The 25,841-nt window shown below is 39.7% G+C and overlaps 1 protein-coding gene across 1 annotated transcript; it reads left to right on the top strand.

The window, feature by feature from the left end:
* Positions 1-1,884: 1,884 nt before the first annotated feature.
* SPMIP4 (sperm microtubule inner protein 4) lies at positions 1,885-24,358 on the top strand (the record flags this gene model as incomplete). The annotated part of the gene is made up of 10 exons (XM_084281599.1): positions 1,885-1,900; positions 3,885-4,032; positions 8,559-8,735; positions 10,616-10,687; positions 15,800-15,829; positions 17,513-17,697; positions 19,855-19,943; positions 20,708-20,882; positions 21,278-21,369; positions 23,681-24,358. 10 exons carry the CDS (start codon positions 1,885-1,887, stop codon positions 24,356-24,358), a joined length of 1,662 nt encoding a protein of 553 aa, XP_084137725.1.
* Between the last annotated feature and the right edge of the window lie 1,483 nt (positions 24,359-25,841).

The following is a 25,841-nucleotide window of genomic DNA, read 5'->3' as shown; positions in this document are numbered from 1 at the left end:
CCGGTGCCAGGTCCAACTATTTTGAAGGATGTTGTGAATCCCCCTACACACACATGCACAAAACATAAGCAAAGAATATTGCTATCTCTGAGAATGGAAATAAGAAGTTGCAGTTCACAGAAGCCCTGATGTTGTGCTGTCTGTCTTGTTGGAAATGTTCTAGTCTCAGCCAGTTTGTGAAGAATTCACTAACACCCCCATGACTTCACTCAGTTCCTTCCAATTATATTTGACATGGTCAGAATTTCTGTAGTGAAATTCTTTTTTGGTTTGTCTGTGCTTTTACTGCTTTATTCAGGAAAGGTATGTCATGATTTTGGCTGGGATAGAGTTAATTTTCTTCATGGAGGCTTGTATGATGCTGTGTTTTGAATTTTTGATGAAACTAGCAGTGAGAACACCAATGTTTTAGTTGCTGGAGGAACAGGGAGGGGGGGGGATTTCAGAGTGATGGTGTTTGTCTTCCCAAGAGACCAGTATGTGTGATGGGCCCTGCTTTCCTGGGAGAAGCTGAACACCTGCCTGCTGGTGGGAAGCAGTGAATGGATTTATTGCTTTGCTTTGCTTGCACACATGGCTTTTGGGCCTTTGCTTTACCTAGTAAACTGTCTTTATCTCAAGCCATGAGGTCTTGCACTGTTACGTTTCTGATTCTCTCCCCCATCCCACCTGGGGAGAGTGATTGAGCAACTGGGTGGTGCTCAACTGCCCACTGGGTTAAACAGGTGAAGCAAACCATCAGCTACTTGAGTCTCAGACCCATGCCCCCAAGCATGCTGTAACATCTTCCTCCTTCATCTGTAGGTAACGCCTTGCTAACATCACCACCTGCCTCATTCTGTGTATCACCCTAGAAGATCCCTAGCATTCTCTCACTGTGATGTCAAATAGTACCAGAACCCCAGCCTATGCATACTCACAGTGTGCTGCACTGAACAAGAAGGTAGGCTCAGTTTGTCATTTTGCTCTATGTTGTTTCTGATTAACCTGTTCTGCAGAAGACAGGCAGGCAGTAAAGCTTGGGAATAGAGGGGCTAATCCCCAAATGTTGTCCCCTGCTTTGGAATAAAATCTCTTTGGCATTTGGTAAACACTGCATTTAAAAGTTTATTACATTCAGAAATTAAATTTTATATATGCAGGATTCCTCAGGACATTATAGTTTTTCTGTATATTCCTGCCTTCCCCCATTGGAAGTTTTTCCTAACCAAAAGGCTCACAGTGAGATAATTTATTGTCTTAACCACAGATTTCTGAAAGCTCTGGGGCTGAAATATGAAGGATTGTGTTTCCTGCTTTGGAAAGACATCATCCTGGAAACTAGTGATTTCCTTTGGAGCTAACCTATGTGAGTAATTTCCCCTAGATCAGGAAGGACTTGGGATTTTGGTCCTGCCACTAACTGGCTCCATCTGGCTTATTATTCCATCATCTCTCTCCTAGAGTTACTCTCCCCTACCTATTGCCAGCTGTCTAGCCTGAATGGCCTCACTGAGCAATAAAAAACTAGGTTTCTCCTGCAAAAGAGTTGAGCCAGTTTCCCAGGGAACAAAACTGGACAGAGAATGGGGGTCTTCCACAGACATTGGACTGTGTCTAGAGAGAAGTGTTTCCAGGCATAAGGATACCTCCTCAGTCATTGGTCTGAATCCTGCTGCTCACAGTAGTTGTCAAGGGCTGTGAAATTCTGATTCCCAACCCAGCCACATGGAAATGCTCTATGTACAATGAACTATGTTTCTGGAGCTGAAGGCGGGTTTTGGGATTTAGGTGGTGTCATTGGACAAGTGTCACTGCAAGGACATGAGGTGTATAGATGCAGAACCCTATTGATGAGGGCTTTATTACTGGCTGGGGCTTCTCAGTGTGGCTGGTGTTGGTATAATGGGTCAAACTGCAGGTGGGTGTAAGTACATTTTGGAGCTGAATGCAATGAGATCAGAATCTGGTTCTACAGACAATGGTTGAAGTGCCAGGAGACTGATGAAGTAAAACTGGGGCATGGACCCCTGCCTCAGCAGACAGCTACTGTCATGGAGCTCCAGAGAAAGAAGCTGAGAATTGTGGCAGCTCCCTACATATACAACAGGCAGGGACGTAAGAGCTACCAGTCATATGCGTCACCTGAAATTCTGTAAGCCAGGAACACACTTTTTACTGTTTACTAACAAAGGTTAGTAAAGCTGGATAGAGAGGAAATTCAGGTAGGCTCTGAAAACTGTGGACTCAGGACTTACAGAACTATAGCAGTTATGCTGGAAGGAAAGTTTGGCTTCTGTTTTTTTGTGCACATGAAGATTGTGAATCAACAAATCTGAATAAACTCTTTGCAAGACAGTAGTTCTTGAACTTGAGTAATCAGCATGAGATTCTATAGCAGACCACCCAACACTCTAGAAACTGCCAGCATGAAAGAATTAATTTTATTTTTTTCACTTGAACGTACTATAGTGGCTTTTTTTTCTTATGACACATCTGGCCCAAATGCCCAGGCATCCTAGAAGAACAGCTTCAAATATTTTCGAATTTGTTTCCTGTTTTAGTAAGTGGAAGTGAAATCTTTTGCATTTCACTGGCATATTCCTGAAGAGAGCTTAATGAAAATATCCAATTTGTCAAAACTTGGCCAAAGTCAGGATCACAAACATGTACCAGTGAGATGAATTTATGTTGCTCCTTTCTCCGTGAGTCTCTCCTCAGACTCCTGTTGCCATTGTAAGCTACATATCACACAGAATCACAGAATCACAGAATTTTCTAGGTTGGAAGAGACCTCAAGGTCATCGAGTCCAACCTCCAACCTAACGCTAACAGCCCTCCACTAAACCATATCAGACTAAGCTAAGCTGACTAAGCTACATATACTAGCAGACTATAAAATGCAGAGCAAGTTGATTGAAGGTACAAGTCAAAATATATGGAGGTAGAACAAAGGCCTCTCAGCCTTCTCCACGTGATGAGCCATTGGTCATGAGTCAAAAGGAGCTTTGTCACTGCTTGTGGAGAGCAGAGTGAAGGCAGTGCTTCCCTTCGTACCCATAAAATTTTACTAAAACTTATTACCCTACTGGGTATGTCATATAGGGACAGTGCTTCTAGAAAACCTAGGATTCTGCCATAAAAAGCAGGAAATAGATGCAGGGGAATGCTCTCCTGTTAGAGGAAGAGGAAACAGTAGTGTATCTTCACATATAATTTATTTAAGAAGATCCTGGTGTTTTTTGACAGAAGACTCCCAGTGCTGTGAACCAGAGTTTCAACAAGTGGAAAGGGCAAGTCCCAGTGCTTTTCTCTTGCACACCTGAGCAACTCAGAATACAGGCAACTTGTTCAGATACAAACACCTGCATGGGGTTATAGATGGCAGAACACTGAACCTGGCAGGATATTTGTGCTGACCTGGTATAGCACCTTTCCTCACAAAGAGCTAATCAGAGCCACCAGTGTTGAAATACAAGTGAAAGGAAGACTAGAGCACTCCTCAGCACAGAGCTAGAAAGACAAAAATCAAGAAAACTAGGAAAAAAATCTCTGTGAAGCAGTATCACCCTTTAGAGTGGGACTGGAAAATATCCAAATGATCACAAATGAGACTTTCTGAGTGCAAGTCCAAACTTTCTTAAGTCATTATTTGTAAGGTTTTTTTCTAAGTCCTACTCATCGGTAACACAAAAGAACAGTATCATACCTCTTTAATCTGTCTCTTGGTTTTGTTTTATTCTGTAACCTGGTACAAAAGACCAGTAGCTATAGTAAAAACAACCATTGTTTCCAGTCTACACTTGCCAGAATTAGGCAGAACTCATCTGTGTTTCTTATTTGGGATCCAGATGCACTGAAAAAATTTTGCTGATTTGGTATTTTATCCCTCTACTTTCTCCTAGACCCTCAAATACAAAACATGATGATGCATGACCAGCCCCGCTACCACAGGGAAATTAAAGGAACTGAAAACCTATCAAGAACCTTTGAGTCCAATGAGATACTAACTCCACTTCAAATTCCTTCACGTCTAACTGTCTCACAAGACAGGTAAGAACAGAGCTCACAAAGAAAAATTATTTCATTAAAAGTATTTGATATCTAATTACTGTTACCAGAAAGCATTTTTCTAAACGTTATGTTTTTATGGCATGATATATTTTTTCTTTTCATTATAACGTTGTGCAATAGTCTGTCAGTTCCCTGGGAAATAAGTTGATTACAAGTGAAAAGAGGACTGATGAAATATATTATGCTGTAAGGCTCAAAAATCTCTTGAAATAATTTTCATAAAGAATAAAGACAATATGTATATTGCATTACTAATTCAGAAAAAATGTGCATATTTCACAAAATGATCACCAACATTTATCACGTTACACTTTGATCTACTCCTGTTTCAAACCTTTTTTTCTAGATTGCAAGTTGGCCTAGAATAACTGAGATAAAACTTTAAAATTAAAATTTAATGACAGGAAGCCTGCTTTTTGCTTTGGTAGTTATTAACATGCAATAAGAAAGTTTCAAGAATTAATGCATTATTGTGTTTTACAGGACCAGTCAAAGTGTTAGCTAGGGGTCAGTATATGGCAGAATTCCTGCAACTTTTAAAGTTCTGGAAATCTGAACCTCTAGTTGTTCAGTACTCATGCCAATTTTTTTTTTTTTTAATCTAAATTTCTATTTTTTATATACACAACATTCAAGAGTTAGACGTAAGTCCATCAGTGTTCTTTGATGTGAGATTTTTATCCCTGTTGCTAGAAAACTCAATTCTGATTTTTCATCTTACCTACAGCCTTCTGTTTTACTACTACTGCTAACTTCTGTTATTTCTGTTATCTCATATCCAACATCTGAATTCCAGACAGAGTATTGTGATATTGAATTATCATGCCTGTCAAACTATCTTGAGGCCTCCCACTTATGTATCTTCCCTGAGTCAGCTTTTGTTGTTTTAGGTCTTGTATTACAGGAGTCTGTGTGAATTTCCATCTGAACTGTTTTAACTATTGTCAGACTTGAAAGTCTGCTGAATGTTAGGCCCAGTTTCAGTGAATGTACAGGAAAGATTCACGTTGGCTACATAGGGTACCATTCAAAAGGAAAATATAAGCTCAGAATTGTCTGCATCATTAGGATCCTAACACATTAGCAAACATCTTTCATATTGCTACTATTTTAGTAGCAATACAACAAACAAGTAACAAGCACAGACAGGTTATTTCTTTCTGAACAGGAAAACCTGTATGGTAACACAGAGAGTGAGCTACACTTTTCTGCTAAAGTAAATCCACGCTCCAGTGAACTCGCCAATTTATATCTGAAAAGGTGCCTGCATGTCTTAGAATGTCATACGCATTTTTAAATGGTGCATTTTTTTCTAGTCACATAGTGATAAGCACATAAATAAATAGAATACAGTTGCTGTCAGCTACTAAAAATACTGTATCCATGAATTTTATTACATTATCATCTTGGATTAGAATATTTGTCACAAAGATTTGCACTAATAAACAGCCCTCAGCATAACCAGGGGTACATACATGTATTCGTAAAGCCCTATAAGTTTATATATATACAGACGTTTAGATGTAGAGCTTAGGGAAATGGTTTAGTGGGGACTGTTAGCGTTAGGTCAGAGGTTGGACTCGATGATCTTGAGGTCTCTTCCAACCTAGAAAATTCTGTGATTCTGTGATTAAAGGTATCCCAAGGATTTTTCACTGTGATTAGACAATCAGATTCAGGTTGATATACTAAGACAATGTATGTAGTTATTTGTATGTTAGTTGGACAACAGTAAATAACACAAGGTTCTTCTTTTTCCACTCTCACCCTCCCTCCAATGCACTGAATCCCAAATCAATATGTTACTCAGTCACTACATCTATGCTGGCAGGTACAGTGGAGTACAGAAGACCTGTAGAGTCAAAGAGTTGGTGTTGGAGGCCTGAGGTCCAGAACAAAATGCATTTCATGTGCTTTCTACTTCAGATTACCTCTAGTGTGATTCCAGGGACTAAATGCTGTAATACGCTCCCACTGCATTTCTGGAGCATGTCTTGCAGTAAACTTCATCCAGAAGGAACCCAGTTCACGTACTCCAAGCCAAAGCACTGCAGGGTACAGACCACTGGAAAATTAATGTCAAAAGTGTATTCCTGATCCAAATGAAAATGACAGTGTGAATGCATCCCATGTGAACTCATATAGGATCAGGCCCTAAACCTCTCCCTGTACAAACACACTTTCCACAGACCTTCTGGAAGCTGTCAGCAACACACTCTCAGAATCATTGGCCTCACGTACTGATCAAAGCAGTTACTGGAGCCCTTCACAAGCTCACAGTCTAAGATATTTTATTCTTTTCCTTTTCCTCTTTTTTTTTTTTTTTGGTCAGAAAAAAAAAAGATAAAAATTTAGAAGTCAGCTTTCAGCATTCAGAATAAATCTAGAGTCATGGAATTCAGAAATGGAAAATCTTAATAAGTCATTGACTATGTTGCTGAGACTCTGAAGTTCACGATGTACTCTTTAAAACTCTGTCTACCTGAGACCTCATTTGATATTCTCTGGACAGAAGCAATCATCTTTAATATCACTTGATCAATATCAGCTTTTTTTTTTTTTTTTTTTTTGTGTGTGTGTGTGTGAGAATGAGACTTGGAAACATTTTAAGCTTAATAGAGTCCTGTTTGGACTGAATGGGTGATCAGCCCCAGAAATCTGTGTGTGCAGTGTTTTTCCTTACTGCCTAAGGGAGAGTGGTTGTTATGCTACCTAGTAACCTGGAGATAGCAAACAACAGGAATGATCTATTAATGTTTCCAGCGTGAGTCCACTTAATGAATACAAATACCATATCCATGCAAATGATATGGTATCTGTCTACCTACATTAATAAAGGGAAAATGAGGATTTAGAAAGAATTTTAAAAATGGATGCTTGTGTTTCTTCAGAAACTTAAGCCTTCTGATAAACCTCAGAACACCAGATTTTTATTTTTGTTCATCCTACAATACAAATGAAGAAGTACAAATGTACAAATTTTTATTTTCATTCACTTTACAATACAAATGTATTACCCCTTGCATCATGGTAGAATGGATAAAGGAACAGCATCAGGTGGCAGCGGAGAGGTCCTGATGCCTGAAGAAGAAACTAAATGACAGGATGGCACTGTACTGCCAAGCAACCACAGAGAACAAACCACCATACAGCAGCACTGTGTCCGTATCTCATACATCATCATCTCTCATGGCAGAGAAGTCCAAGCTAGCTGGAAGCAAGCTGGGATATCTGTGTGTTTCACCAAGTCCAGTGCTGTGATAGCAGAGCAGTGGCTGCACCAGTCAACAAATGCTCTCCTACTGGTCTGCAACCATGTCCAGATGCTTCACTCATCAGTAAAGAAATACCTAGTATCAGCGAAAGGAGGTAGCACAGATGAGGCCTAGCTACATACAAGAATCAGGGTTATGCATGATGGAAACACTGACAACAGACAGATCTGGCTGCTAGTTCCCAACCCAGTAACATAAACATCATGCTCTCTGGTTTCATAGAAATGAATAAGGTGCATGAATAAAAGATCCTGAGGGTGACCATGCCTATCACATATCACAGCAGTTCATTAGCTCCTTCACAGTGTTTTCAGAAAATTCTGCACAACTAAGTCAAATTTATAACACTTATTTTTGCTCTTATCTCTTTAATAAAAGAGCCTATCTGTACCCCTGGCAGGGAAACTGCTGCAGTCCAAACGAAAATGAAGCTTCAAATTTTCTGTGAGTTTGGTGCTGCTCTTTAAAACTCTTTTAACCAAAAACATGTGAGGTGATCATGCACCTAAACATGTTCAACTCCTTGATTTCAAATGACACAGGTATATGAAACTGTAATGCATGTACTTTTCCACTAGCAAATTCATTTCACTACATGTGAAGTACCTGATACAGCTAGCATTCAGTGTGAATTAGAGCTACCAACTTTACATGAATAGAATAGAATAGGTTTAGATCTGTTGGAAGGGACCTACAAAAATCATTGAGTCCAACTGCTTGACCACTTCAGGGCTAAAAAATAACATTTCTCACCCCTCTCTAGAGACTGGTCTAGAGAAGGTTTTCGAAGGCACAAATAACAAATTCATGAAATCAGTGGAAATTAGATTCTAAAGCTTCCACCTGTGACACTGTATATGTTCACCCATCTGTGACGTTGTATATGTTCACCATCCATATGCCACTCAGTAGTATTTACTGAAGGAACAATGCAGGTATTTGTGTGCAGGCAGCTAAGATTTATATTGTGAGATGCACATGCTGCATGTAAAAGCTTCTTTCTTCTCTCACTGATCAAAACATAATAGACTTGATTCAACCTTCATTAAAGAATTGACAGTCACTGTTCTACTTCTCCTAGTGCCAGTTCACCAAAATAGCATTATCCAGAATAAGGCTGAGTAACTCAGAGCCAAGAAAATTAAGCCAAATTTTCACTGTTTAAAAGACTTCAAGCAACCATCACCTTTGCTGCTGTTAAAGGGTGTTTTGGGGAATTCTTTCTTTCAGATATAAAAAGTTCAGGGAATCCCTTTGCTGCTGCAAGCTTCCTGGGGGAATACAAAGTGTGCATGGGGGAACTGCACTACCTGTATTGCCAGAAGACCAGAGGGCAAAGGCCAAGTCTCCATGCACAGTTGTTAGAGGACATTACCATTTTGGTAGTGCTGTTGACCCTTGTCCAAGGTAAGTTAGACAAATACAATCAAAATGTTTAAGTGAAGAGATTTTAGCAAGAATAGCAATAGACACGTATTGGGTTAGACAGCAATTTAGGCTGAGACAGGCAAATATCTGCATTCTAGAAATGGAGCAATTTAAGCTTCTACCCTTTTTACAATGCCTGAAATATTAATGCGTGAACATATTGGTACCCACAAATCTCCACAGAGCATTTTGTTGAAACACTTAAAATTCCAAATCTCCACACTTCATTTATTTTTTGCCCATCATTTGGTAATGATTTACTGTTGGCTGTTGTCCCAAACACCCTTCCTGGCCTTTAAAATGTCACTACTGGCCTAATTTACATGAATGCTCGGCATCCACAAATCCCATAGGCATAAAAAATGAAAAGTAGGCACACAGCTTTTTTAGAAAGCTGTTGTAAAAGCCAAGATCTGTCTTCATCAGACAACAGATGAGGGGAACAGATCTGGGGTGTGCTTTCTGAGCCAGGGCTCCTTTTCTTGGCCTCTTAGCACAAACGGTTTCCTCTCTCACAGCTCCACTGTCACGTCAGCTTTCTGGATGCTCTTTTGCTGCTACTTTTTTCAGGAAACTGCCACTCAGCCACACATGATCCAGTCAGGCCCAGCTCAGCAGTGTGTCTCTCACCATTCCTAGCTCTGCACCCACTAGACAGCCACCGCCCAAGCCCAGCTGAGTTCCAGGCCTGTCTGCCTCCATCAGCCTTGCTCTGTCCAGGCCCTGTTCTTGACTGAGGTCTGAACACCAAACATGAACCTTGCAGAGAGAAGTTTTACTGGAGACAATAGCAGTTCTCATTGGCCATGGGCCCGTTGGAGGCCTGAAGCTTTGATTTCACCTGGCATGTGGAGTGCCCACCAGTTTAGGGTTGATACACAGTCAGTACATATGGCACCTTGCACACCGAGTCATATTCCCCACTCTTCCCTGCCGGGTCAAACCCTATCCCAGTGCTTTCTGCCTATACACACACACACGAGCTTCTCTGGTCCCAAATTGCACTTGAGTTTAGCTCCTCCTTTCTCTTTTCCTGACCTCAACCTTAACCTTAGACCAGATGTCTCTGTTTGCCCAGATAAGCTGAATTACTATTGCAGTTATCAGGGAAAAATGTCAACAGACACCCTATGAGGCCCAGCCTCAAATTCAGTTCATCAGCTTGTCAGTTAAAAAACAAATCCCAGCTCTGACCCTAATCCACAGTCTCTGCCCAGAGATCTAACATAACCAGCTGGCCCTTGCTTGAGTCAGCCCCTCAGCCTTACCTGGTAACCTCTTTGAAAAGGACAACTATAAGTTTGGCTCATTGGCCCTTATAATGTTAAGCCTGCTTGTAACCTAAATAATCCTTTCTAGACCTATAAAACAAACTCTCTAGATGCAAGGGAGTACAGTTCCTCGAGACAATACACAAATCTACACTCTTGCAGCTGCAACTCTGTTTCTCTGTGAGACAGGCACACAGCATATCTTTGGTTCTTCCTCTAGGAGTTCAGGATATAATAGGGTTGATGCCACTTACAGTGAAAACAGTTCCCACAGCTCCTATTGAGTGTTAGGTGTGCATGGTTTGGAGCTATAAGGGCCAAGCTTTCACAGATGGAAGTACTCAGCATACTCAGAAACTTCAGATTCAGGCACAGGTGCTTGACACCTCTCAAAATCCAGCCCTGCATAATTTAGATGTTGAAACTGTGAACAGATTTCCACATGGGTAGCACCTATGAGTTGGGTATTAAGAATTACCTGAAAAATCAAGACAAAAACATACACATCGATTTGAATTGTTATGAGAATATAAGTATATGAGCATATAAAGCATAAGTGTTCTACATTTGCATTTTCTCTTTGCACAGAGGCCTTCCCATTGAGCAGTACTATGATGTCACCCTGCTGAAAAAAAGTGATGTGCGTATGAATGACGATCTGTAAGTTTAAACGGTGTGCTACCCAGATTGTGAATTTAGTGAATTTATCAGCAAACTGAAAATTCATTCCACTCTGGTGATACTATGCATACGTGATATGAAGTGCACATATGATATATGAAATCTGAAGGAACGTATTCTGTAAAAAAGGGATAAGCTAATAAATAACAAACAACAGCAAACGCAGCTAGAAAGGAAATTCAGAATATGGCATTGTGCCCCTTCAGTTTGGTATCTCTTCAACAAGGGTCTCTGAATCTGTTTTACAGATTTTCCATATTTATCAACTTGTAATACTCAAAAATACGGTCCTTTCTGCTACTTAGAATCTAGATTAAATTGAAGTAACCGCAGTAACCATGACACCGTGTGTATTTCAGTCCATTTTTCTGGTGTATATATATAGAGAGATGCATTTAAGGAGGAGGGTTGGCAAGGATTGTTTTTCTCACTGCTACTGCTTAAGAGAAAGATTGAGTGAATTTGGATGGGGCTGCGCTTCTGCAATCCAACATTTTGCCACTTGATGGCACCAGCAAAACATTTAACATTGCTCAAACTACTGCAATTAATTTAAAGTAATTTAAAGTTTAAATGTAAATTCTTCAAATGCAGGAAATGAACGAAGCTACACCTCTCATGTCAGCGTTAATAGCTACAGCACATTAGAAACCTGAGAATATTTCTGTGATTATTTTTTCAATTATCTTTATAGGGCTGTGAGGGGTATTTTTTGACCCCCACCAGTCTCCCTTTAGCCCCCCTGCATGTGAGGTACCTGCTCCCCATTTTGTGTAGACTCAACACACTCCAGAAAAGCAGGAGAGCTAATTGTAAACAAGCCACAGAAGCTACACAAGGAAACCTCCCACCCTGCTCTTTGTAGTCCACTGCTCTTCGCAGGCTTTTCTTTTTACTACCTCATTACAGTAAGCCGGACAAGAAGAGATGAATTTGTTTACCTCCAAGAGTGCACAGGCCAAGACTCCTTCATACTGGGATAGCATATGGCCTTTCACCAACCATGCACGTTAGAGCTGTGCTGCTTTTGCATAATTTGATTACAAGCTACAAGGAAGTAGCAAGTTTCCTTGGAAGTTTCTTCCTGTATATCTCCCAAGCACTTAGTGACAAGAACTGGCCCATGCCCTTTTGAAATTGTGCATACACCTCAAGTTTGAGATGTACAACAGATGCAGAAACAGGCTCATTCTTCCTTTAACACTGGCCACTTACATGAATGTTTGCTTCTTTTATGTTGCACAGCAAAACTGGTTGATTCTTTTTAGTTCATAATCCATCCCCAGGAAAACTGCATCAAATGCAGTGGAATACCAGAAAACAATTTGGCCTACTGTGACTTACTAGTCAAATAATTGTCCTGTTACATGACATGTCTATTTGTATCCATGAAACAGCAGAAGCTCAGGCAGATTGTGGAGTAAAATTTAAAACTGTTCTTTGCATAGGGTAGGAGTGTTTTCAGTAATTCCTAGGCTGCTCAACCTGAAATGCATCTTGGTAAAGGATGCTCTGAGACCTGTTCACTTCACAGCAAGAGTTTTCCTTATGCCAGTTGCCTACCAGAATGGAATATCCACATACTCAGGAGAGGACATGGGACATTTCTGGGGATTTGATTCAGTAAGAGGAAGTAACCAGGAACTGCTGTAACTATATGGCCTTGCACTGGCTATATAAGAAACAAGGAGGTTTTATATAAGCATAGGTTAGACTCTGCCCCCAACACATACTCAGAAGTACACAACCTTGGACACTGAATATTTGATCATTAGCACACCGATGTACTTTCTCCATTATTTTGCACTCACATCTTCATCTGAAACATGCTGGGTCTCTAAAATATATTATGGTTGATGTTTTGTTCTGGTTTAAACATTTGTTTTTCTTTAAGGTTATATTTTCTCTGTCTTTTAGAGACCTTTGAATTGAAGGAAAGAGTGTATCCTTTAAAATGAAAAGTGAAACATACACCAAATACATCTGTCATGTTCATAGTTCAAGGTCTTTCAGAGAAAATATTCTTCCTGCTGTCAGAGACTATTAAGCGGTGACAGCCACATGGAACCTTTCCTGAAAAATGCCCACTGAGTGCTGCTCTGCAGGTCTACCTGGGAGCTGTTAATACTCAGTTTATTTACCTTATAGCCTGTGAGGGCTCCTCTGAGCCATTACTGTCTTTTGCGGGAAATGAATTACCAGACATTTGCAGTAACTCTGTACACCTTCATGAGACAACTATGCTTTTGCCTTAAATATGCACCCTGCATATCCTTGTGCAGTCCTGCATTAGAATGAATCACTTGGTTTGCACAGATGTACTTTCGCAAGTGCATTAGCAGTGGGCTACATGTGCCCTCTCTGTCAAATGTACTGCAGAAAAGTAGCTGCCTACTTCCATCTAAAGCTGTTATGAGTCCTCACGTTCACATCAAACAAGACCATAAAAATCCTGAAAGGCCTTGAAAAACATCCTTGAGCCATTGCTAGAATCTTAGCAACACACACACACACTGCATCAGGCCAGTGTATTTACACTTTCCTTCCAAAGACAAGTCACACCAACAAAGTTTTGGGTGCATTCAGCAGCACTACAGAATAGTTTTTCTCCACTGGGTTTTCTCCACATGGGTTTTAATCTGTAAATCATGCATATCATGCCACATATCACTTCCATTCCTCTGCTTTTGCCCTGGCTCCCTGAGCCCTGGTGGTTCCCTGACCTGCAGCTCAAGGTGCCCAAAGTGCTCTCATTGCTAGGGAAATGGGACAGTGTCCTACGGGACCACTCCCTGGACCTATTCTGGAGCTTTCTAAACTGGCACCATAAGTCCCTCCAGCTCGAGCCTGACTTCTTTTCAAGAAGTGACGGACTCCATATTCTTTGTGGACTGAACACAAAGGGGGAGATAATGATTACTGAGCAGCTGTGTCTTGTGTAACACTGGCAGACTCCAGTCTACCAGAAGTTCACTGAAAGCCTCTCAGACCCAAGTCTGGAAAAATTACTACTGCTTTCTTCCTTTCCTGTTGGAGCTCGACCTTTCTATAGTTCCATCCATTCTAAGTGGCTTCAGGACCAATAATGCAGTTTGAGTTTTAAAAATGTAAGGGACGCTCTAAATAACCAGATACCTTTGAAAATATAAAGCTTTGCTGGCTGTTACAACCTGAGCTCACAAAGCTTCTCTGAATCACAGCAGTCATGAAAATGCATAGTTATCCTTATTTTATTGCTGCCTTGTGTTATAATGAGAAGTGATCTACAAAGGTATTTAAGCAGTTCTGCCACGATACAGCACAAAGGAGGCTTATTCTCCTTACACTTGCATATTTGTATCAGGAATATGTCCAATGAATGCAATGAAGAATTTAACAATGCACACTGTAACATAATGTGAAGGGAGAATAAACACTGAGAATTTTCCTCCATGTCTCTGAGCAATTTCTGTTCTAACTGTAGAAATGGAAAACCAATTAGAAGTATCTATGGAAAAAGCATCTAAAGATTGTTTTTCTGTAAGTGTGGCTATTTCTGTAAAAGCTTTCATTTTTCAAGACAAAGTTTGAATCAGAGTCCCAGATGATTATAACAGTATACAAATGGTTGTCAAAATCCAACATGTAATGTTTAAATGCTGTTAGCATCACACACTAAAAGGGAAGCAGATCTTTTGCTTAGCTCAGTTGAGGCATGAGTTATGTTGGCATGGTAATTTGGAAGATGTAGCACTTCATGGTGATCACATAGACTTCACAATGAAATGCATGAATACTGCTTAGTGTATCGGAACAGCATATGAACAAAATTATCTGGCACATGAAAGTTTATCTTCAAAAGAACCATTTCAGTGTGGAAAGAAATTAGCATAGGATTGTACTGAACTTCTTTAGGCAAGGGAGCATATTTTCTCTTTGTGCAGTATCTATTTTTATGGAGGCTAGATTAATGATGGAGGAGCCAAGTTGTAGCTCTTGAGACACGGGTGACTTGAACAGAGTTTGGGTGCAGCTCCCATGCCATGGCTATGTCATTAACCAGGTGACTGGGTAGTCTCGAGCTGTGGGAGGAAAAGTCTCCCAAGGAACTACTAAGGCTGAAATAAAGCAGTCTTCATGGAGCACATTAACGTCCCACACAGCTCTGTCCTCAAATGGCACAGCGGGAGCTCTGAAGTTATCATCGCCTCCTGCTTAGGAATGATTCCTGGACGTCTCTCTTCTCACTGGGAAATATGAAGGGTTTTGGCAATATGAAGATTTTGGTATATGGCCTGTAGAATCAAGAAACATGAACACCATGCAAAAAGTAAAGCTTAAGATTATCATTAGACAACTTCTCCTACCCATATAAAGACCTTTTCAGGCAAGACCAGGTAATTTAGGCTTCCTCATGAAAAACCTGAGGATTTCAGAGCTCCAGGTGATCCACTTAGATTTTTTACTAGATGATAAGATCAGTAATAAAATTGTCTTTTTTTTTTTTCCCTTCATTATACCACACAGAACCATTAAGCAAAGTATTTTTTTTTCTTAATCTTAGACATTTTTCTGCCTTGGAACAATCACCAAGAGACTCTTAGCTAGCCTCAGTGATGAAATTCTTGCCCTTTAAATTTAGTGTTTTCTTTTGATTGCTTTTTAAAAATTCATTTGAAGCATAAAATAAGTCTCCATTGTAAAATATAAATAATTTATTATCATGGAATTAATAAGTACTTTCCCTGCAAGTATGAATAGGATACGTTTTCTGTTTTGCATTACTGATTTATTTTTACTAATAGCACGTGCAGTTGTTAATTAATATAGAGTTTATTACACAGAAGTGTAAGAGGCTAGATTTTTTCCCTCACTCCTTTTAAGAAGACATTCTACATACCACTTGTTCCAGGCACTGTTTCAGCCTTTGGCACCTAGCAACACCAAACATTTCTCGTGGATTGAGTGATACCAGTAAGAATATTGTCTGCACTGCTTACACATTGATTTGTCCCTAATGTATATTGATTGCACTGATTCAGATAAAGTGTGAGAGGTACAAATGAAAGTGGACCATTTCAAGTAACTCACTCTTTTTCTTCCCTAATACAGGCTTCATAAGCCACCAAGCAGTTTGGCTAAGTAAGTACATTTCACCTTTATTGTACCTTATTACTTCCTTAATGAAATAAAAAGACAAGACCTTTCTCTTATAGCCATAATTGCACTGTGTATGTTCCTTGGCAGTAAGCAGCAGCAAAAAGCTACTAGGCAAAAAGCTCTCTCTCAAATGAAGCATATAATGATAGGTTTAGCAAGTTAGCAGTGTTTGCCCAGCACACCCACTCTCCTAACAAATACTGATCTTGCTGACTTGCCTATGGGCTAATTGGGTTTCCTTGGCTGTGTTGTTCATGGCCTCTTTACCCAACGTGAATGAAAGAATGCAAATCTAATGTATGTATAAAGCAGATTTGTGGGAGGGAAGCCTAGGAAGAGCTCAGCTTGGTAAGAAAACTTATTACCTCATGATGGACAGGCTCAGGAATGGATGAACTTGGCTCCTACGTAAGGTCAAAACTTTGCTTTCAGCAGCAACTCGGGAAAGGCATTTGCTCTCAGTAAGCTGCTACATGCAGTTGTGGTAGAATTTAGAAGAATCCAAAAGGGGTGGATTACTCTTACTGGAATAAACTTCATTTAAACCTCTAATTTTTGTCAGAAGCCTTTCATTTGCCTCAGAAGATTCCTGTTATTTGTTTTTTTGTTTGTTTTGTTGTTGTTGCTGTTGTTGTTGTTGTTTGTTTGTTTGTTTTTTTAATTAGGCTGTTATGGAAAACTGAAAGCTGAAAAGGATAGCTACAGCAACCTCAGAACTCTCTGTGAAGTCCTGGTTCTCAGTGCCCCACAAAACTCTCCAGTTTAGCTTTATCCTACTTCCTCTCACAAATAAATACCTTTTTATACACAAATATCCCAATAGTCCTAGTCCTAGTCCAAATGGCAGATAAGACTGCTTCTGTTGTGATGGGGTTTCTTCACTCGTTATTCCCACCACCACCACCACCACCATCTCTTTTCACACTGTTCCTCATGACAATCTTGCTTTACTTCCCCCTTTCACCTCTGTCGTTTTTGGAGTCTACAGGAAATAAATTTCCCCTGGAAAGATTTCTCATCAATTCTTCAGTTATTTATGATTTCTGGAGTGGGCACCTCTCTCTGAAGCGCAATCCTGCCCTGCATTCCATCAAGGGCAGAGTAAATCCCTGAATATGATGATATCCAATATGGTTTGTGATAGACTCACAGCAATTGTGTTGCTCTGAAAGACTTATTCATAGTAATTGTAGCTAACAGGAAGACTATAATGATAGAAGCAAACATTTTTACTTGCATTTGGGGTCTGACAGAGGCATCCTTTCTCCTGTTCGACTGGATCTGTTGTTAAGCATCAGGTAAAAAATGCTATAACCAACAGACCCATGTCACTGTTGGACATGTCTGAGAGGCATAGCCACTGCACCTTCGACTGGGGAGTGTTGGTGGCCTGGGTATGCAGTTATGCAAGTTGCAAATGTAAATCTAACGATTCTCTTTCACGTAAGCAGACAATACAGGAGCAGGCAAGGGAATGATCATTGTAAATTCATTGTAGGGTACAAGCCAAATGGGATTTAAAAAAAAAGATATCACCTTTCTGCTTCTTAATTCTCTCCCAGTTCTTGCGAAGTGTTATATTTAATGCTAAAGCTCTGTGAAATGTGAAATAAGGAAATTTTCTTTCTTTCTGTTCATCCTCCTGACAACTGAAACCAATCCAAGACCGCTGTGCCTGCCGTTTCCCATCTCTCATCCCTACCAGACACACATCTCTAGGTATGCCATGTTCCCAAACTTCAGATCACCTGAGGATCGAGACACTGGGATCGATGCAAGCAATCATCAGCCTTTCCACCCCAATATCCCTAGCAAGCCTTATGATGTGGTTGTTCTAAGGAAGACCAAAGGTAAGACTGCTCTCTGAGGATTTATCATCTATTCTCTGATGATTTATCGTTTATTCTTGAATATTATTTAGAAATTCTGCTTAAGTCTTGTGACTCCTTTCTAATGAAGCTCCATGCAGCTAGGATCTGAGAATATTAGTGACCAAGCTACGCATCTTGGCTTAAATTGGAGCTCTTCATGCTGATGGTTGCATTCTCCAAGGGAGATACCTCAGCACTGAGAGTGATGAATTCATGTCTGTCTCATACAAAGACCTTGTAGCTTCAGAAGTCAGCAGTGTTCTTAAAGCTCTTAAATGGTATTCTCCATAAATATGTATCATTCAGTGTATCTGATACCTTCTGGCAGGGAAATGATTCTTCACAGTCTGAGGGAGTGGTGGGGAAAGGAAAAAAATGCCTTAAGAGGGATCAAAAATTAACAAATTCTGGGCAAACGCCATGTCTGCCACACCTTTGCTGAGGACAAAAAGTTACCCCTGAAAGAAGTGCTGAATGATTTAAAATATTTTATCACCATACAGATGGTGGAACAAGGTCTAGAATCACATAGTAACTGATTTTTTACAGAACAGCATGTAAGCCATTGTGACATGTTAGTTTTTAACCCCAGCAGAATTTTGTCCTGGGAGTGACTTACATAATGCATCAGATGAAAAATTGTGCTTTTCCTTGGGGACAGTCTGCTGCATTGGGATTCTGACAGGTACTTCATTCTGTATGGCTCTGCTGATCACCTGCATGAACTGATGAGCAGTCTTTAGCAGCTGTTGGCCACACAGGCTCAGGGAATTTGGGACAGCAGAAAGCCAGCACCTCTCAGTGCCATGGCACTGCTTCTCAGAATGGGTTTGGCAAAACTGTGGAATAGAAGAAGCATACACTGGCGTGTCTAAGAAGCTCTTCAGTACTGTAAAAGCTGATAATGTTAAGTAGTAGGTTAATTTGCACTAATGAGCTGCCATTCCCAGTCACTGCCAGTACTGTACAATTATGTATATAATTGGATATGTGAGCCTTTTTTTTGTGAGGTATTTGTCTATCCAAACAAAGTATCTCTCCACAGAACATATAATGCCAGGAGCAGTCATTTTTAGTCACTTTTCAGTGATCATTTTTCAATGTAAGAAACACTAATCACATGTGTGGAGGTGGGTTTATTGCGACTACAAAGCCTATTTTTGCACAACAGAAGGATCATTGGAGGCCAAGCTCTATTTCCAGCAAAGCTTAGCAGGTTCGGAATTACAAGATAAGGGGGCAGCTACTGCTGGCACTCCAAAAACAACTTCACTTCATTTGATCAGGATGCTCCACTCCTCACTGACTGAAGGAGAAATCTCTGATTAAGAACAGATGACACAGATCACATGTGGGTGACTTTTACCACTGGAAAGTTGTGTTTAAAATTTTTCACAGCAAGGTTATGTTTAAATGTTATTTATTTATTTATTTATTTTTCCCTTTCTACATCTTGCTTCTACAAAACTCAGAGTAATTATTATGTAGTCAATTACAGAGCCAGGGTGAGAAACAAAGCTCTTGCAAGCATACTCTGCAGTTTCATTTTTATCAGACATCTGGAAGAATTCTGTTATTCTGCTGAAGGTGACATTATGAGTACAAAACCAGCTTCAACAATTCATGAAACTTTATTGATCTTACTGTTTGCTGTTGTTGTTTGTAAAAATCATGCACAGAAAATGCAGTAAGAATCTGCTGGTGTGTGAATTAATCCGGAGCTCCTACAATTCGTCACAGGCATGTGTCAGTCAGCTCTAGCAGGGGTATAAGATCCAACCTTCAGCAACTTGTCACCATCCCCTCTGCCTGAGACAACTATCTGGTGGTGCAGATGCTCATGTGAAGACTTCCAGCAAGGCAGGAGGGTTAACGTAGGCTGCCTAAATAGTTAATCTGATCTGATTTAGCTCTGCTGATTTTGTACTATAGAGTGAAGATGAGTTCTGTCTGCAGATCCATGAGGTAAGTCTCCCAAGGTAGAAAAGACAGCAGCAGCAGCTCCAGAAAGAACCTCTTCCACCAGCACAGCTGTCTATAAACTGAGCATAATACGTCTACAGCTTGATATGCAGATACATCTGTCATTCTGATCAATGGTGTTACATTAGAACATGTTAAATATATCCCCTTCAGGTAATCCATACAGGCATGAGGTTGTCAGCATTCCCCCTGACTCCCTGAAGAAAGCTTTGCACTGGCCAGGACAATACACATACTTCCAAGTAGGTAATTCATACAGCATATGGGGGGAGGTGTTGCTAAAGAAACCCAGATTACACTCTCCAGCCCTAGAAATAAATGGATTTGAGCAGCAACAGATTTTTGCTCCTTCTTACCTCTCCACAAGTCCTGCCAGCATACTGACAGGCTGGTGTCTCTATTTCCATGTTCTGAAGGAAACAGATTGTGAATGGTCACTGACTCTAACCTTGCTTTCCACAGCTGTAATGATGGAGTCTAGGCTGATCCATGAAACACAAGAGTGAAACTGGTCATGAATGATTGGGTTTCTACTGTTCTTCAGCCTAAACAGTTGTTAAACAGCTGTTCTCTTCCTAGGGGGATATAGCCTGAAGTTTGATGACAGATAAAAGCCATGAAGAATGTAGCAAAAGACAGTGGTAAACAAAGAAAGATACAGCCTTTGGAGACAGACAATCTTATGGATGTGGCAGGGGAAAATCAAAGTGGCAGTCCATTTTCAGGCTGTTATTGTGACTGCAAAAGAAACTTTATATAGCATGTAATGTTCTGCCTTGGTGTGGCTACCATGCCTAAGTTGATTCCAAGTTCTTTGAAATGAATTCAACTGAATTATGTGCCTGTTAAATCTTCCTATTTGAGTAGAAATACTGTACTGAAGATTTTTATTAGCATTTTCTAATACGCTAATTTAGCATACTATGGAAGGGATATTTTAAACCTTTAGAACATTGTTATTTTATTTATTTGGTTTATGCCTTACCTGTTTCTTCTTATCCTTCAGCTTCCTAAATTTGCTGAAGAAAAGGGTCAAATATACTACCCTTATCCACCAAAGATGGTGGCCCCTAATTCCACTTTTAAAGAGCTAGAACATAACCTCTCTCCAAGAACAACCAACATGCTACGAAACACTGAAAGGTCTCAGGGGATCACAACATACAGTCGCAACTTCACAGGTAAGCAATTGTTTTTCTCTTTTCTTTTCTTTTCTTTTCTTTTCTTTTCTTTTCTTTTCTTTTCTTTTCTTTTCTTTTCTTTTCTTTTCTTTTCTTTTCTTTTCTTTTCTTTTCTTTTCTTTTCTTTTCTTTTCTTTTCTTTTCTTTTCTTTTCTTCTTCTTTTCTTTTCCTTTTCTTTTCCTTTTCTTTTCCTTTTCATTTACTAGGAAAGACCACAAGATGTCACCCTTTAATTCTATATTAAAAAAAAATAATAATAATAAAAAAAAAAGTCATTTAGTAACAAAGGTCTCAAAATCTGTAAATTATCTGAGATTTTTCCGGGGGGCTGAGCACTAATTTTCATTTTCCTAACTAATAAAAATATGTGATAATAAAATATGTCTCCATTAAGGAAGAGGCCCTATGAATCCCCTTATACTGGATGACTATTACATGAAAGCAGTTGGCAGACTAACTGGAGAACTAGGTACAGACGTGGAACTTGTAAGTACTGTCTTTACTAAAACTCAGATGCTTTCACCACAGTAACATTGACAAGAATATTTCCAGATTCAACTAAAAGAATTAAGCCTTCCCTTTAATAATACTTAAATGCAAGGCAAGAATCATTCTAAGAGAAAGGGTAAAGTTCAGTATACTAAATGACTCCTGACAGAGCTGCTTTACAGAACTTATGTAATGGATTAGTGATTTGTTCAGGGTATGAGGTGCTGGGGGTAGGTTACAGTGATCATCTGAATATTTTTTTATCTTATCATTTAAAGCTGCCACCAACTCATGACAGCAATTCAAAGGACCTTTTGCCTTGGAAAGTAGAAGTAAAATGAGCTGGCATCTCTTATGAACCATGCAGTACTGCAGAGATTGAAACATACTGGCTAGACGTTTAGCTGGTGTTAATCAGCACAGCTCCACATCAGCTTATTGTCTTTATTGCTTTATTTGATAAGTGGCCTAGTATCATTGCAGACTCCTATGTCCTTACTAACTATATCAGCTTAAGTTTGGCAGAGTTCTTGTGATTCATCCTTCTCCATTTATGTGAGTGGTTTGCTTTTTTTTCCCTTAGGATGCATCAGTAAATTTGCCAAATTCTGTTTCATTGCAACTATTTACTTTTAAGAACATAAGCATGAACATAGATATGGAAACTCCATGTTCATTGTCTTCAAAAACTTTGATATTCAATGTGGCCTCTTAGAAAGTCAAAAAATACTATTTTATTAAATGCTACCCTTGCAAACAAAGCATAACATGGTAGGTAGGAATAGCAAATCAACTTGTTTTGCTTTTTGCTAATGCATCATTACCTCTAATGGCTTAAGCCCTTTCAGTGACACCTGCACATTGTCATGCTGAGTACATACACAGTTATAATTGATTGTTACCAACTAAGCAATTCTGCATGTAAAACAGATTCCTGCTCACCTTTTCACAGCACTGCTCACTTAACAACGCTTGCAGGTTCAAACTTCTTTGTCTCTAATGCCTTCATATGTGATTGCACAAATATATGAAAAGCAGGGCAACCAAAGTAAGATGCTATCATTTTCTTTGTTTATAGTCAAAAAATTGCCCTGGATAAAAAGTCCCCAAATTGTTGTGCTTTTTATTATTATTATTATTATTATTATTAATTCCAATAAATTAAATCCCTTTTGAAATGGTATTTACAAGTCTTTGATAACTGAATCGGAAAAGTTGTCTGGCTTTTTCTCCAGCATGATAAAGAAACAAATGTTTTGCTTTGTGACAATGAAAACTTCAAAGAACACCTTCAACAGCTTGTCTCTGGAAATGAAAATCCAAACTAGCAGCTTACATTAATTCAAAACAGAGCAGTTTTATTGCCCTCTGGCTTCCAAAGTGTGATCAGTAGAGGCCATGCTAATTTATCTGAGCATCATTATCCCACTTAAAAGATACATACATTAAATATCAAAAATTCAGATTGTTCAGCACAGTAATTGCTGAAGCCCACTCTTTGGGTACAGGACTCAAACATACTTTGTATGAACAGTCCCTATACAATGTAGCTTTGTCTCTGCACTGGTATCTGAAGCCTGTGAAGAATCAGAAGCCTGAAGACTGTGTCCCATGGGATCTCGTCCACTAATTCTTTGAACAGCTGGAAGTTGGATCTTCTAAAGTTCAGGGTGCTGACTTTGCTCTTAGCCAGGCCCATTATAGTCACTGTTTACACTATCACATTATTTAGGAGACCACAAATTGGAAAACAGATGCTTACAGAAAGAAAAAAAAGAAAAAAAGAAAAAAAGAAAGAAAAAAAAAAAAAAAGAAAAGGAAAAAAGACAGCACAATCTAATTATATCCATTTGCATCTTGTGCATATCACAGAATCACAGAATCACAGAATTTCTAGGTTGGAAGAGACCTCAAGATCATCGAGTCCAACCTCTGACCTAATGCTAACAGTCCCCACTAAACCATATTCCTAAGCTAATAGGGATGGAGCAGAATATTTTGTCTTTTCCAAAGCATACAGACCTGCCATCTCTCCGTATGGCAGGGCAGTAATGACTGTCTGGACTGATGGACTGATTCCCTTTGCCAGCCTGTTTTGCATACTGTCAGAGCGAAGTAGTGGCCACGAGTGACAAAGTTCTCACACCTGGCACAGTACTCCAAGTTCCTAGAAATAATGCTTCCCTCACTTTCCACAATGTGGGGCAGTAAAGATAGACACGTAACTGAGTAAATTTCACTCGTCCCAGAAAATGGTTGCCCCAATCCCTGCTAATTACAGTGTTAATTCTTTTCCTTCCTCCATTAGAAAGAAACCTTTCTGTCTAGTCTCTCACAAGTGAGACCTCTTGAAGGGCGCACTGCACGTTTACTTCAAGGACGACGTCCCCATGAATCTATTCTGCAAGAAGAGGGCTCCTGCCAGGAGCAGGCCCAACTGCCTTGCCTGTGTTACCAGAAAGATCATTATCTGGATACAGGGCTGCCAATAAACGAATTTCAGAAAATCGCTGATGCGTGGCAAACAGAAGCATTGTACAAGAGGCAGTTTTCAGGAATGTCTGAACTTGAATCCCTTCCAAAATCTGGACATTGCCTTTCCTGTGAAGATATCAAGCCCAAACATTTGGACCAACATACAGTATGGGAAAACCCAGTCAGCCTAAATAAACCAGTCTTACCACAGGATGTAAACAGCGAGGAAAGAAGAATTGAATTGCACAACCTCTGGTACCAAGAAGCAAGTCAGCCTGCATGGAGACCAGAGAGGCAAACAGAGACAGCACTGCCTGAATGGATCCCTGGCTTTGAGGTTCTTCAGCGCCCAACAGCACTGCTGGAGCTGCAGGATTCCTTCTCTAAGACAGCAGCACAAAAACGTTTTCATGATTCTATCAATGGAGAGACAAAAGATCTCAGAGATAACATCACTGAGGGAAGGAGACACAAATTCTATGGATTCAATGCTTTTTATTTCCATAACTGACACATTCCCTGGTCTTTTTAAAATACTAACAAATAAAAAGTACTTCAACGTAGCATGTCTATTCTTGTGTACCGGTTATGGCTGAAATAATTTGTTGTCTTCATAGTAGCTCACGTGGTGCTGTGTTTTGCATGTGTGATGAAAATATTGTTGATAACACATCAATGTTTTAGTTGTTGCTGTGCAGTGCTTGCACAGGAGTAAAGGATTTTTCTGCTTCTCATGCTGCTGTGCCAATGAGGAGGCCAGGGGTGTACAAGAAGCTGAGAGGGGACACATGAATGACAACAACAACAAAATCACCAAACACATTATTTTTAAACATCTGAAGTCCTGTTTGCAAAGCCTTTCAAAAATAAGAACAGTGCAACAGTAAGTTTATTGGAAAGCCACCTCACGGATTACCAGCTGGTTTTGCAAAAGGGATGCAAAGAATAAGTTTAAATTGCTGTTTTCTGTGAGCTAGGAGATCAGTATCACTGTTTCCCAAAATTCGGTAACATAACTAATATTGGTTTAATGAATACCTTAAGGAGCTAGAAGCCAGGTGGTGATTAAAAAAGCAGAAACAGCACATGTGCATTTGTTTTTTGTTTGTTTGTTTGTTTTAACGGGTTAATTAAAAGAGGGCCTATTCAGTTGTTTCCCAGAGAGTACCTGAAGAAGGAGCAAAATACCTTTCTATTTTTATCAAGACTTTCTTCACTGCAGTCTTCTAAGATGTTCCATTGAGAGATCAGATATACTCCCCTCTTCCTTCAAGCCAATTTTCAAAGTTCAGGGTTATTAAAATCAGGGTTCAGCATTATTAAAATCAGGGAATTTGTTACTTAACAAGAAAGACATGAGAAACTGAGCTTGTTCTTTCTGGAAAACTAACAAATAAACAAAACCCAATCAGCCAACAAAGAAACAAATAAAATAGAAACTACAACTTAATGACAAGTATATAAAATATACTTGCTACATAAAAGTCATATCAGTCATTTGTATCATATGTCTATAAGTCCCATAATGAAAATTTTTGTTTGATCAAACTCATAAAATCAAAATAAGGAACTTGGGAAGTACATTCTAATTTACTTGTTTAATTTTCTGCTTGGTATATGTAGAAGGCAAAGAGCTTAGTATCATTAAAAAAAAGGCTTAGAGGCAAATCCTTGGAGCATAAGAAAAACGTTTGCAATGTTCGTAGATTTGGTAAGCGTTCTTAGTGCTATGAGACTGACTTCATGCTTTAGGATAATAGGCCCCTCTTCACAGAATCACAGAATTGTAGGGGTTGGAAGGGACCTCGAGAGACCATCGGGTCCAACCCCCCTGCCAGAGCAGGTTCCCTAGAGCAGGCTGCCCAGGTAGGCATCCAGATGGGCCTTGAATATCTCCAGAGAAGGAGACTCCACAACCTCCCTGGGCAGCCTGTCCCAGTGCTCTGTCACCCTCACCGTGAAGAAGTTCTTTCGCATGTTGGTGCGGAACTGCC

This window comes from Netta rufina (assembly GCF_964035555.1).
Source record: "Netta rufina genome assembly, chromosome: 2".
NCBI classification, from domain to species: domain Eukaryota; kingdom Metazoa; phylum Chordata; class Aves; order Anseriformes; family Anatidae; genus Netta; species Netta rufina.
Note: the sequence above shows the minus strand (reverse complement) of the source record. Positions and strands in the feature narration are given on the sequence as shown.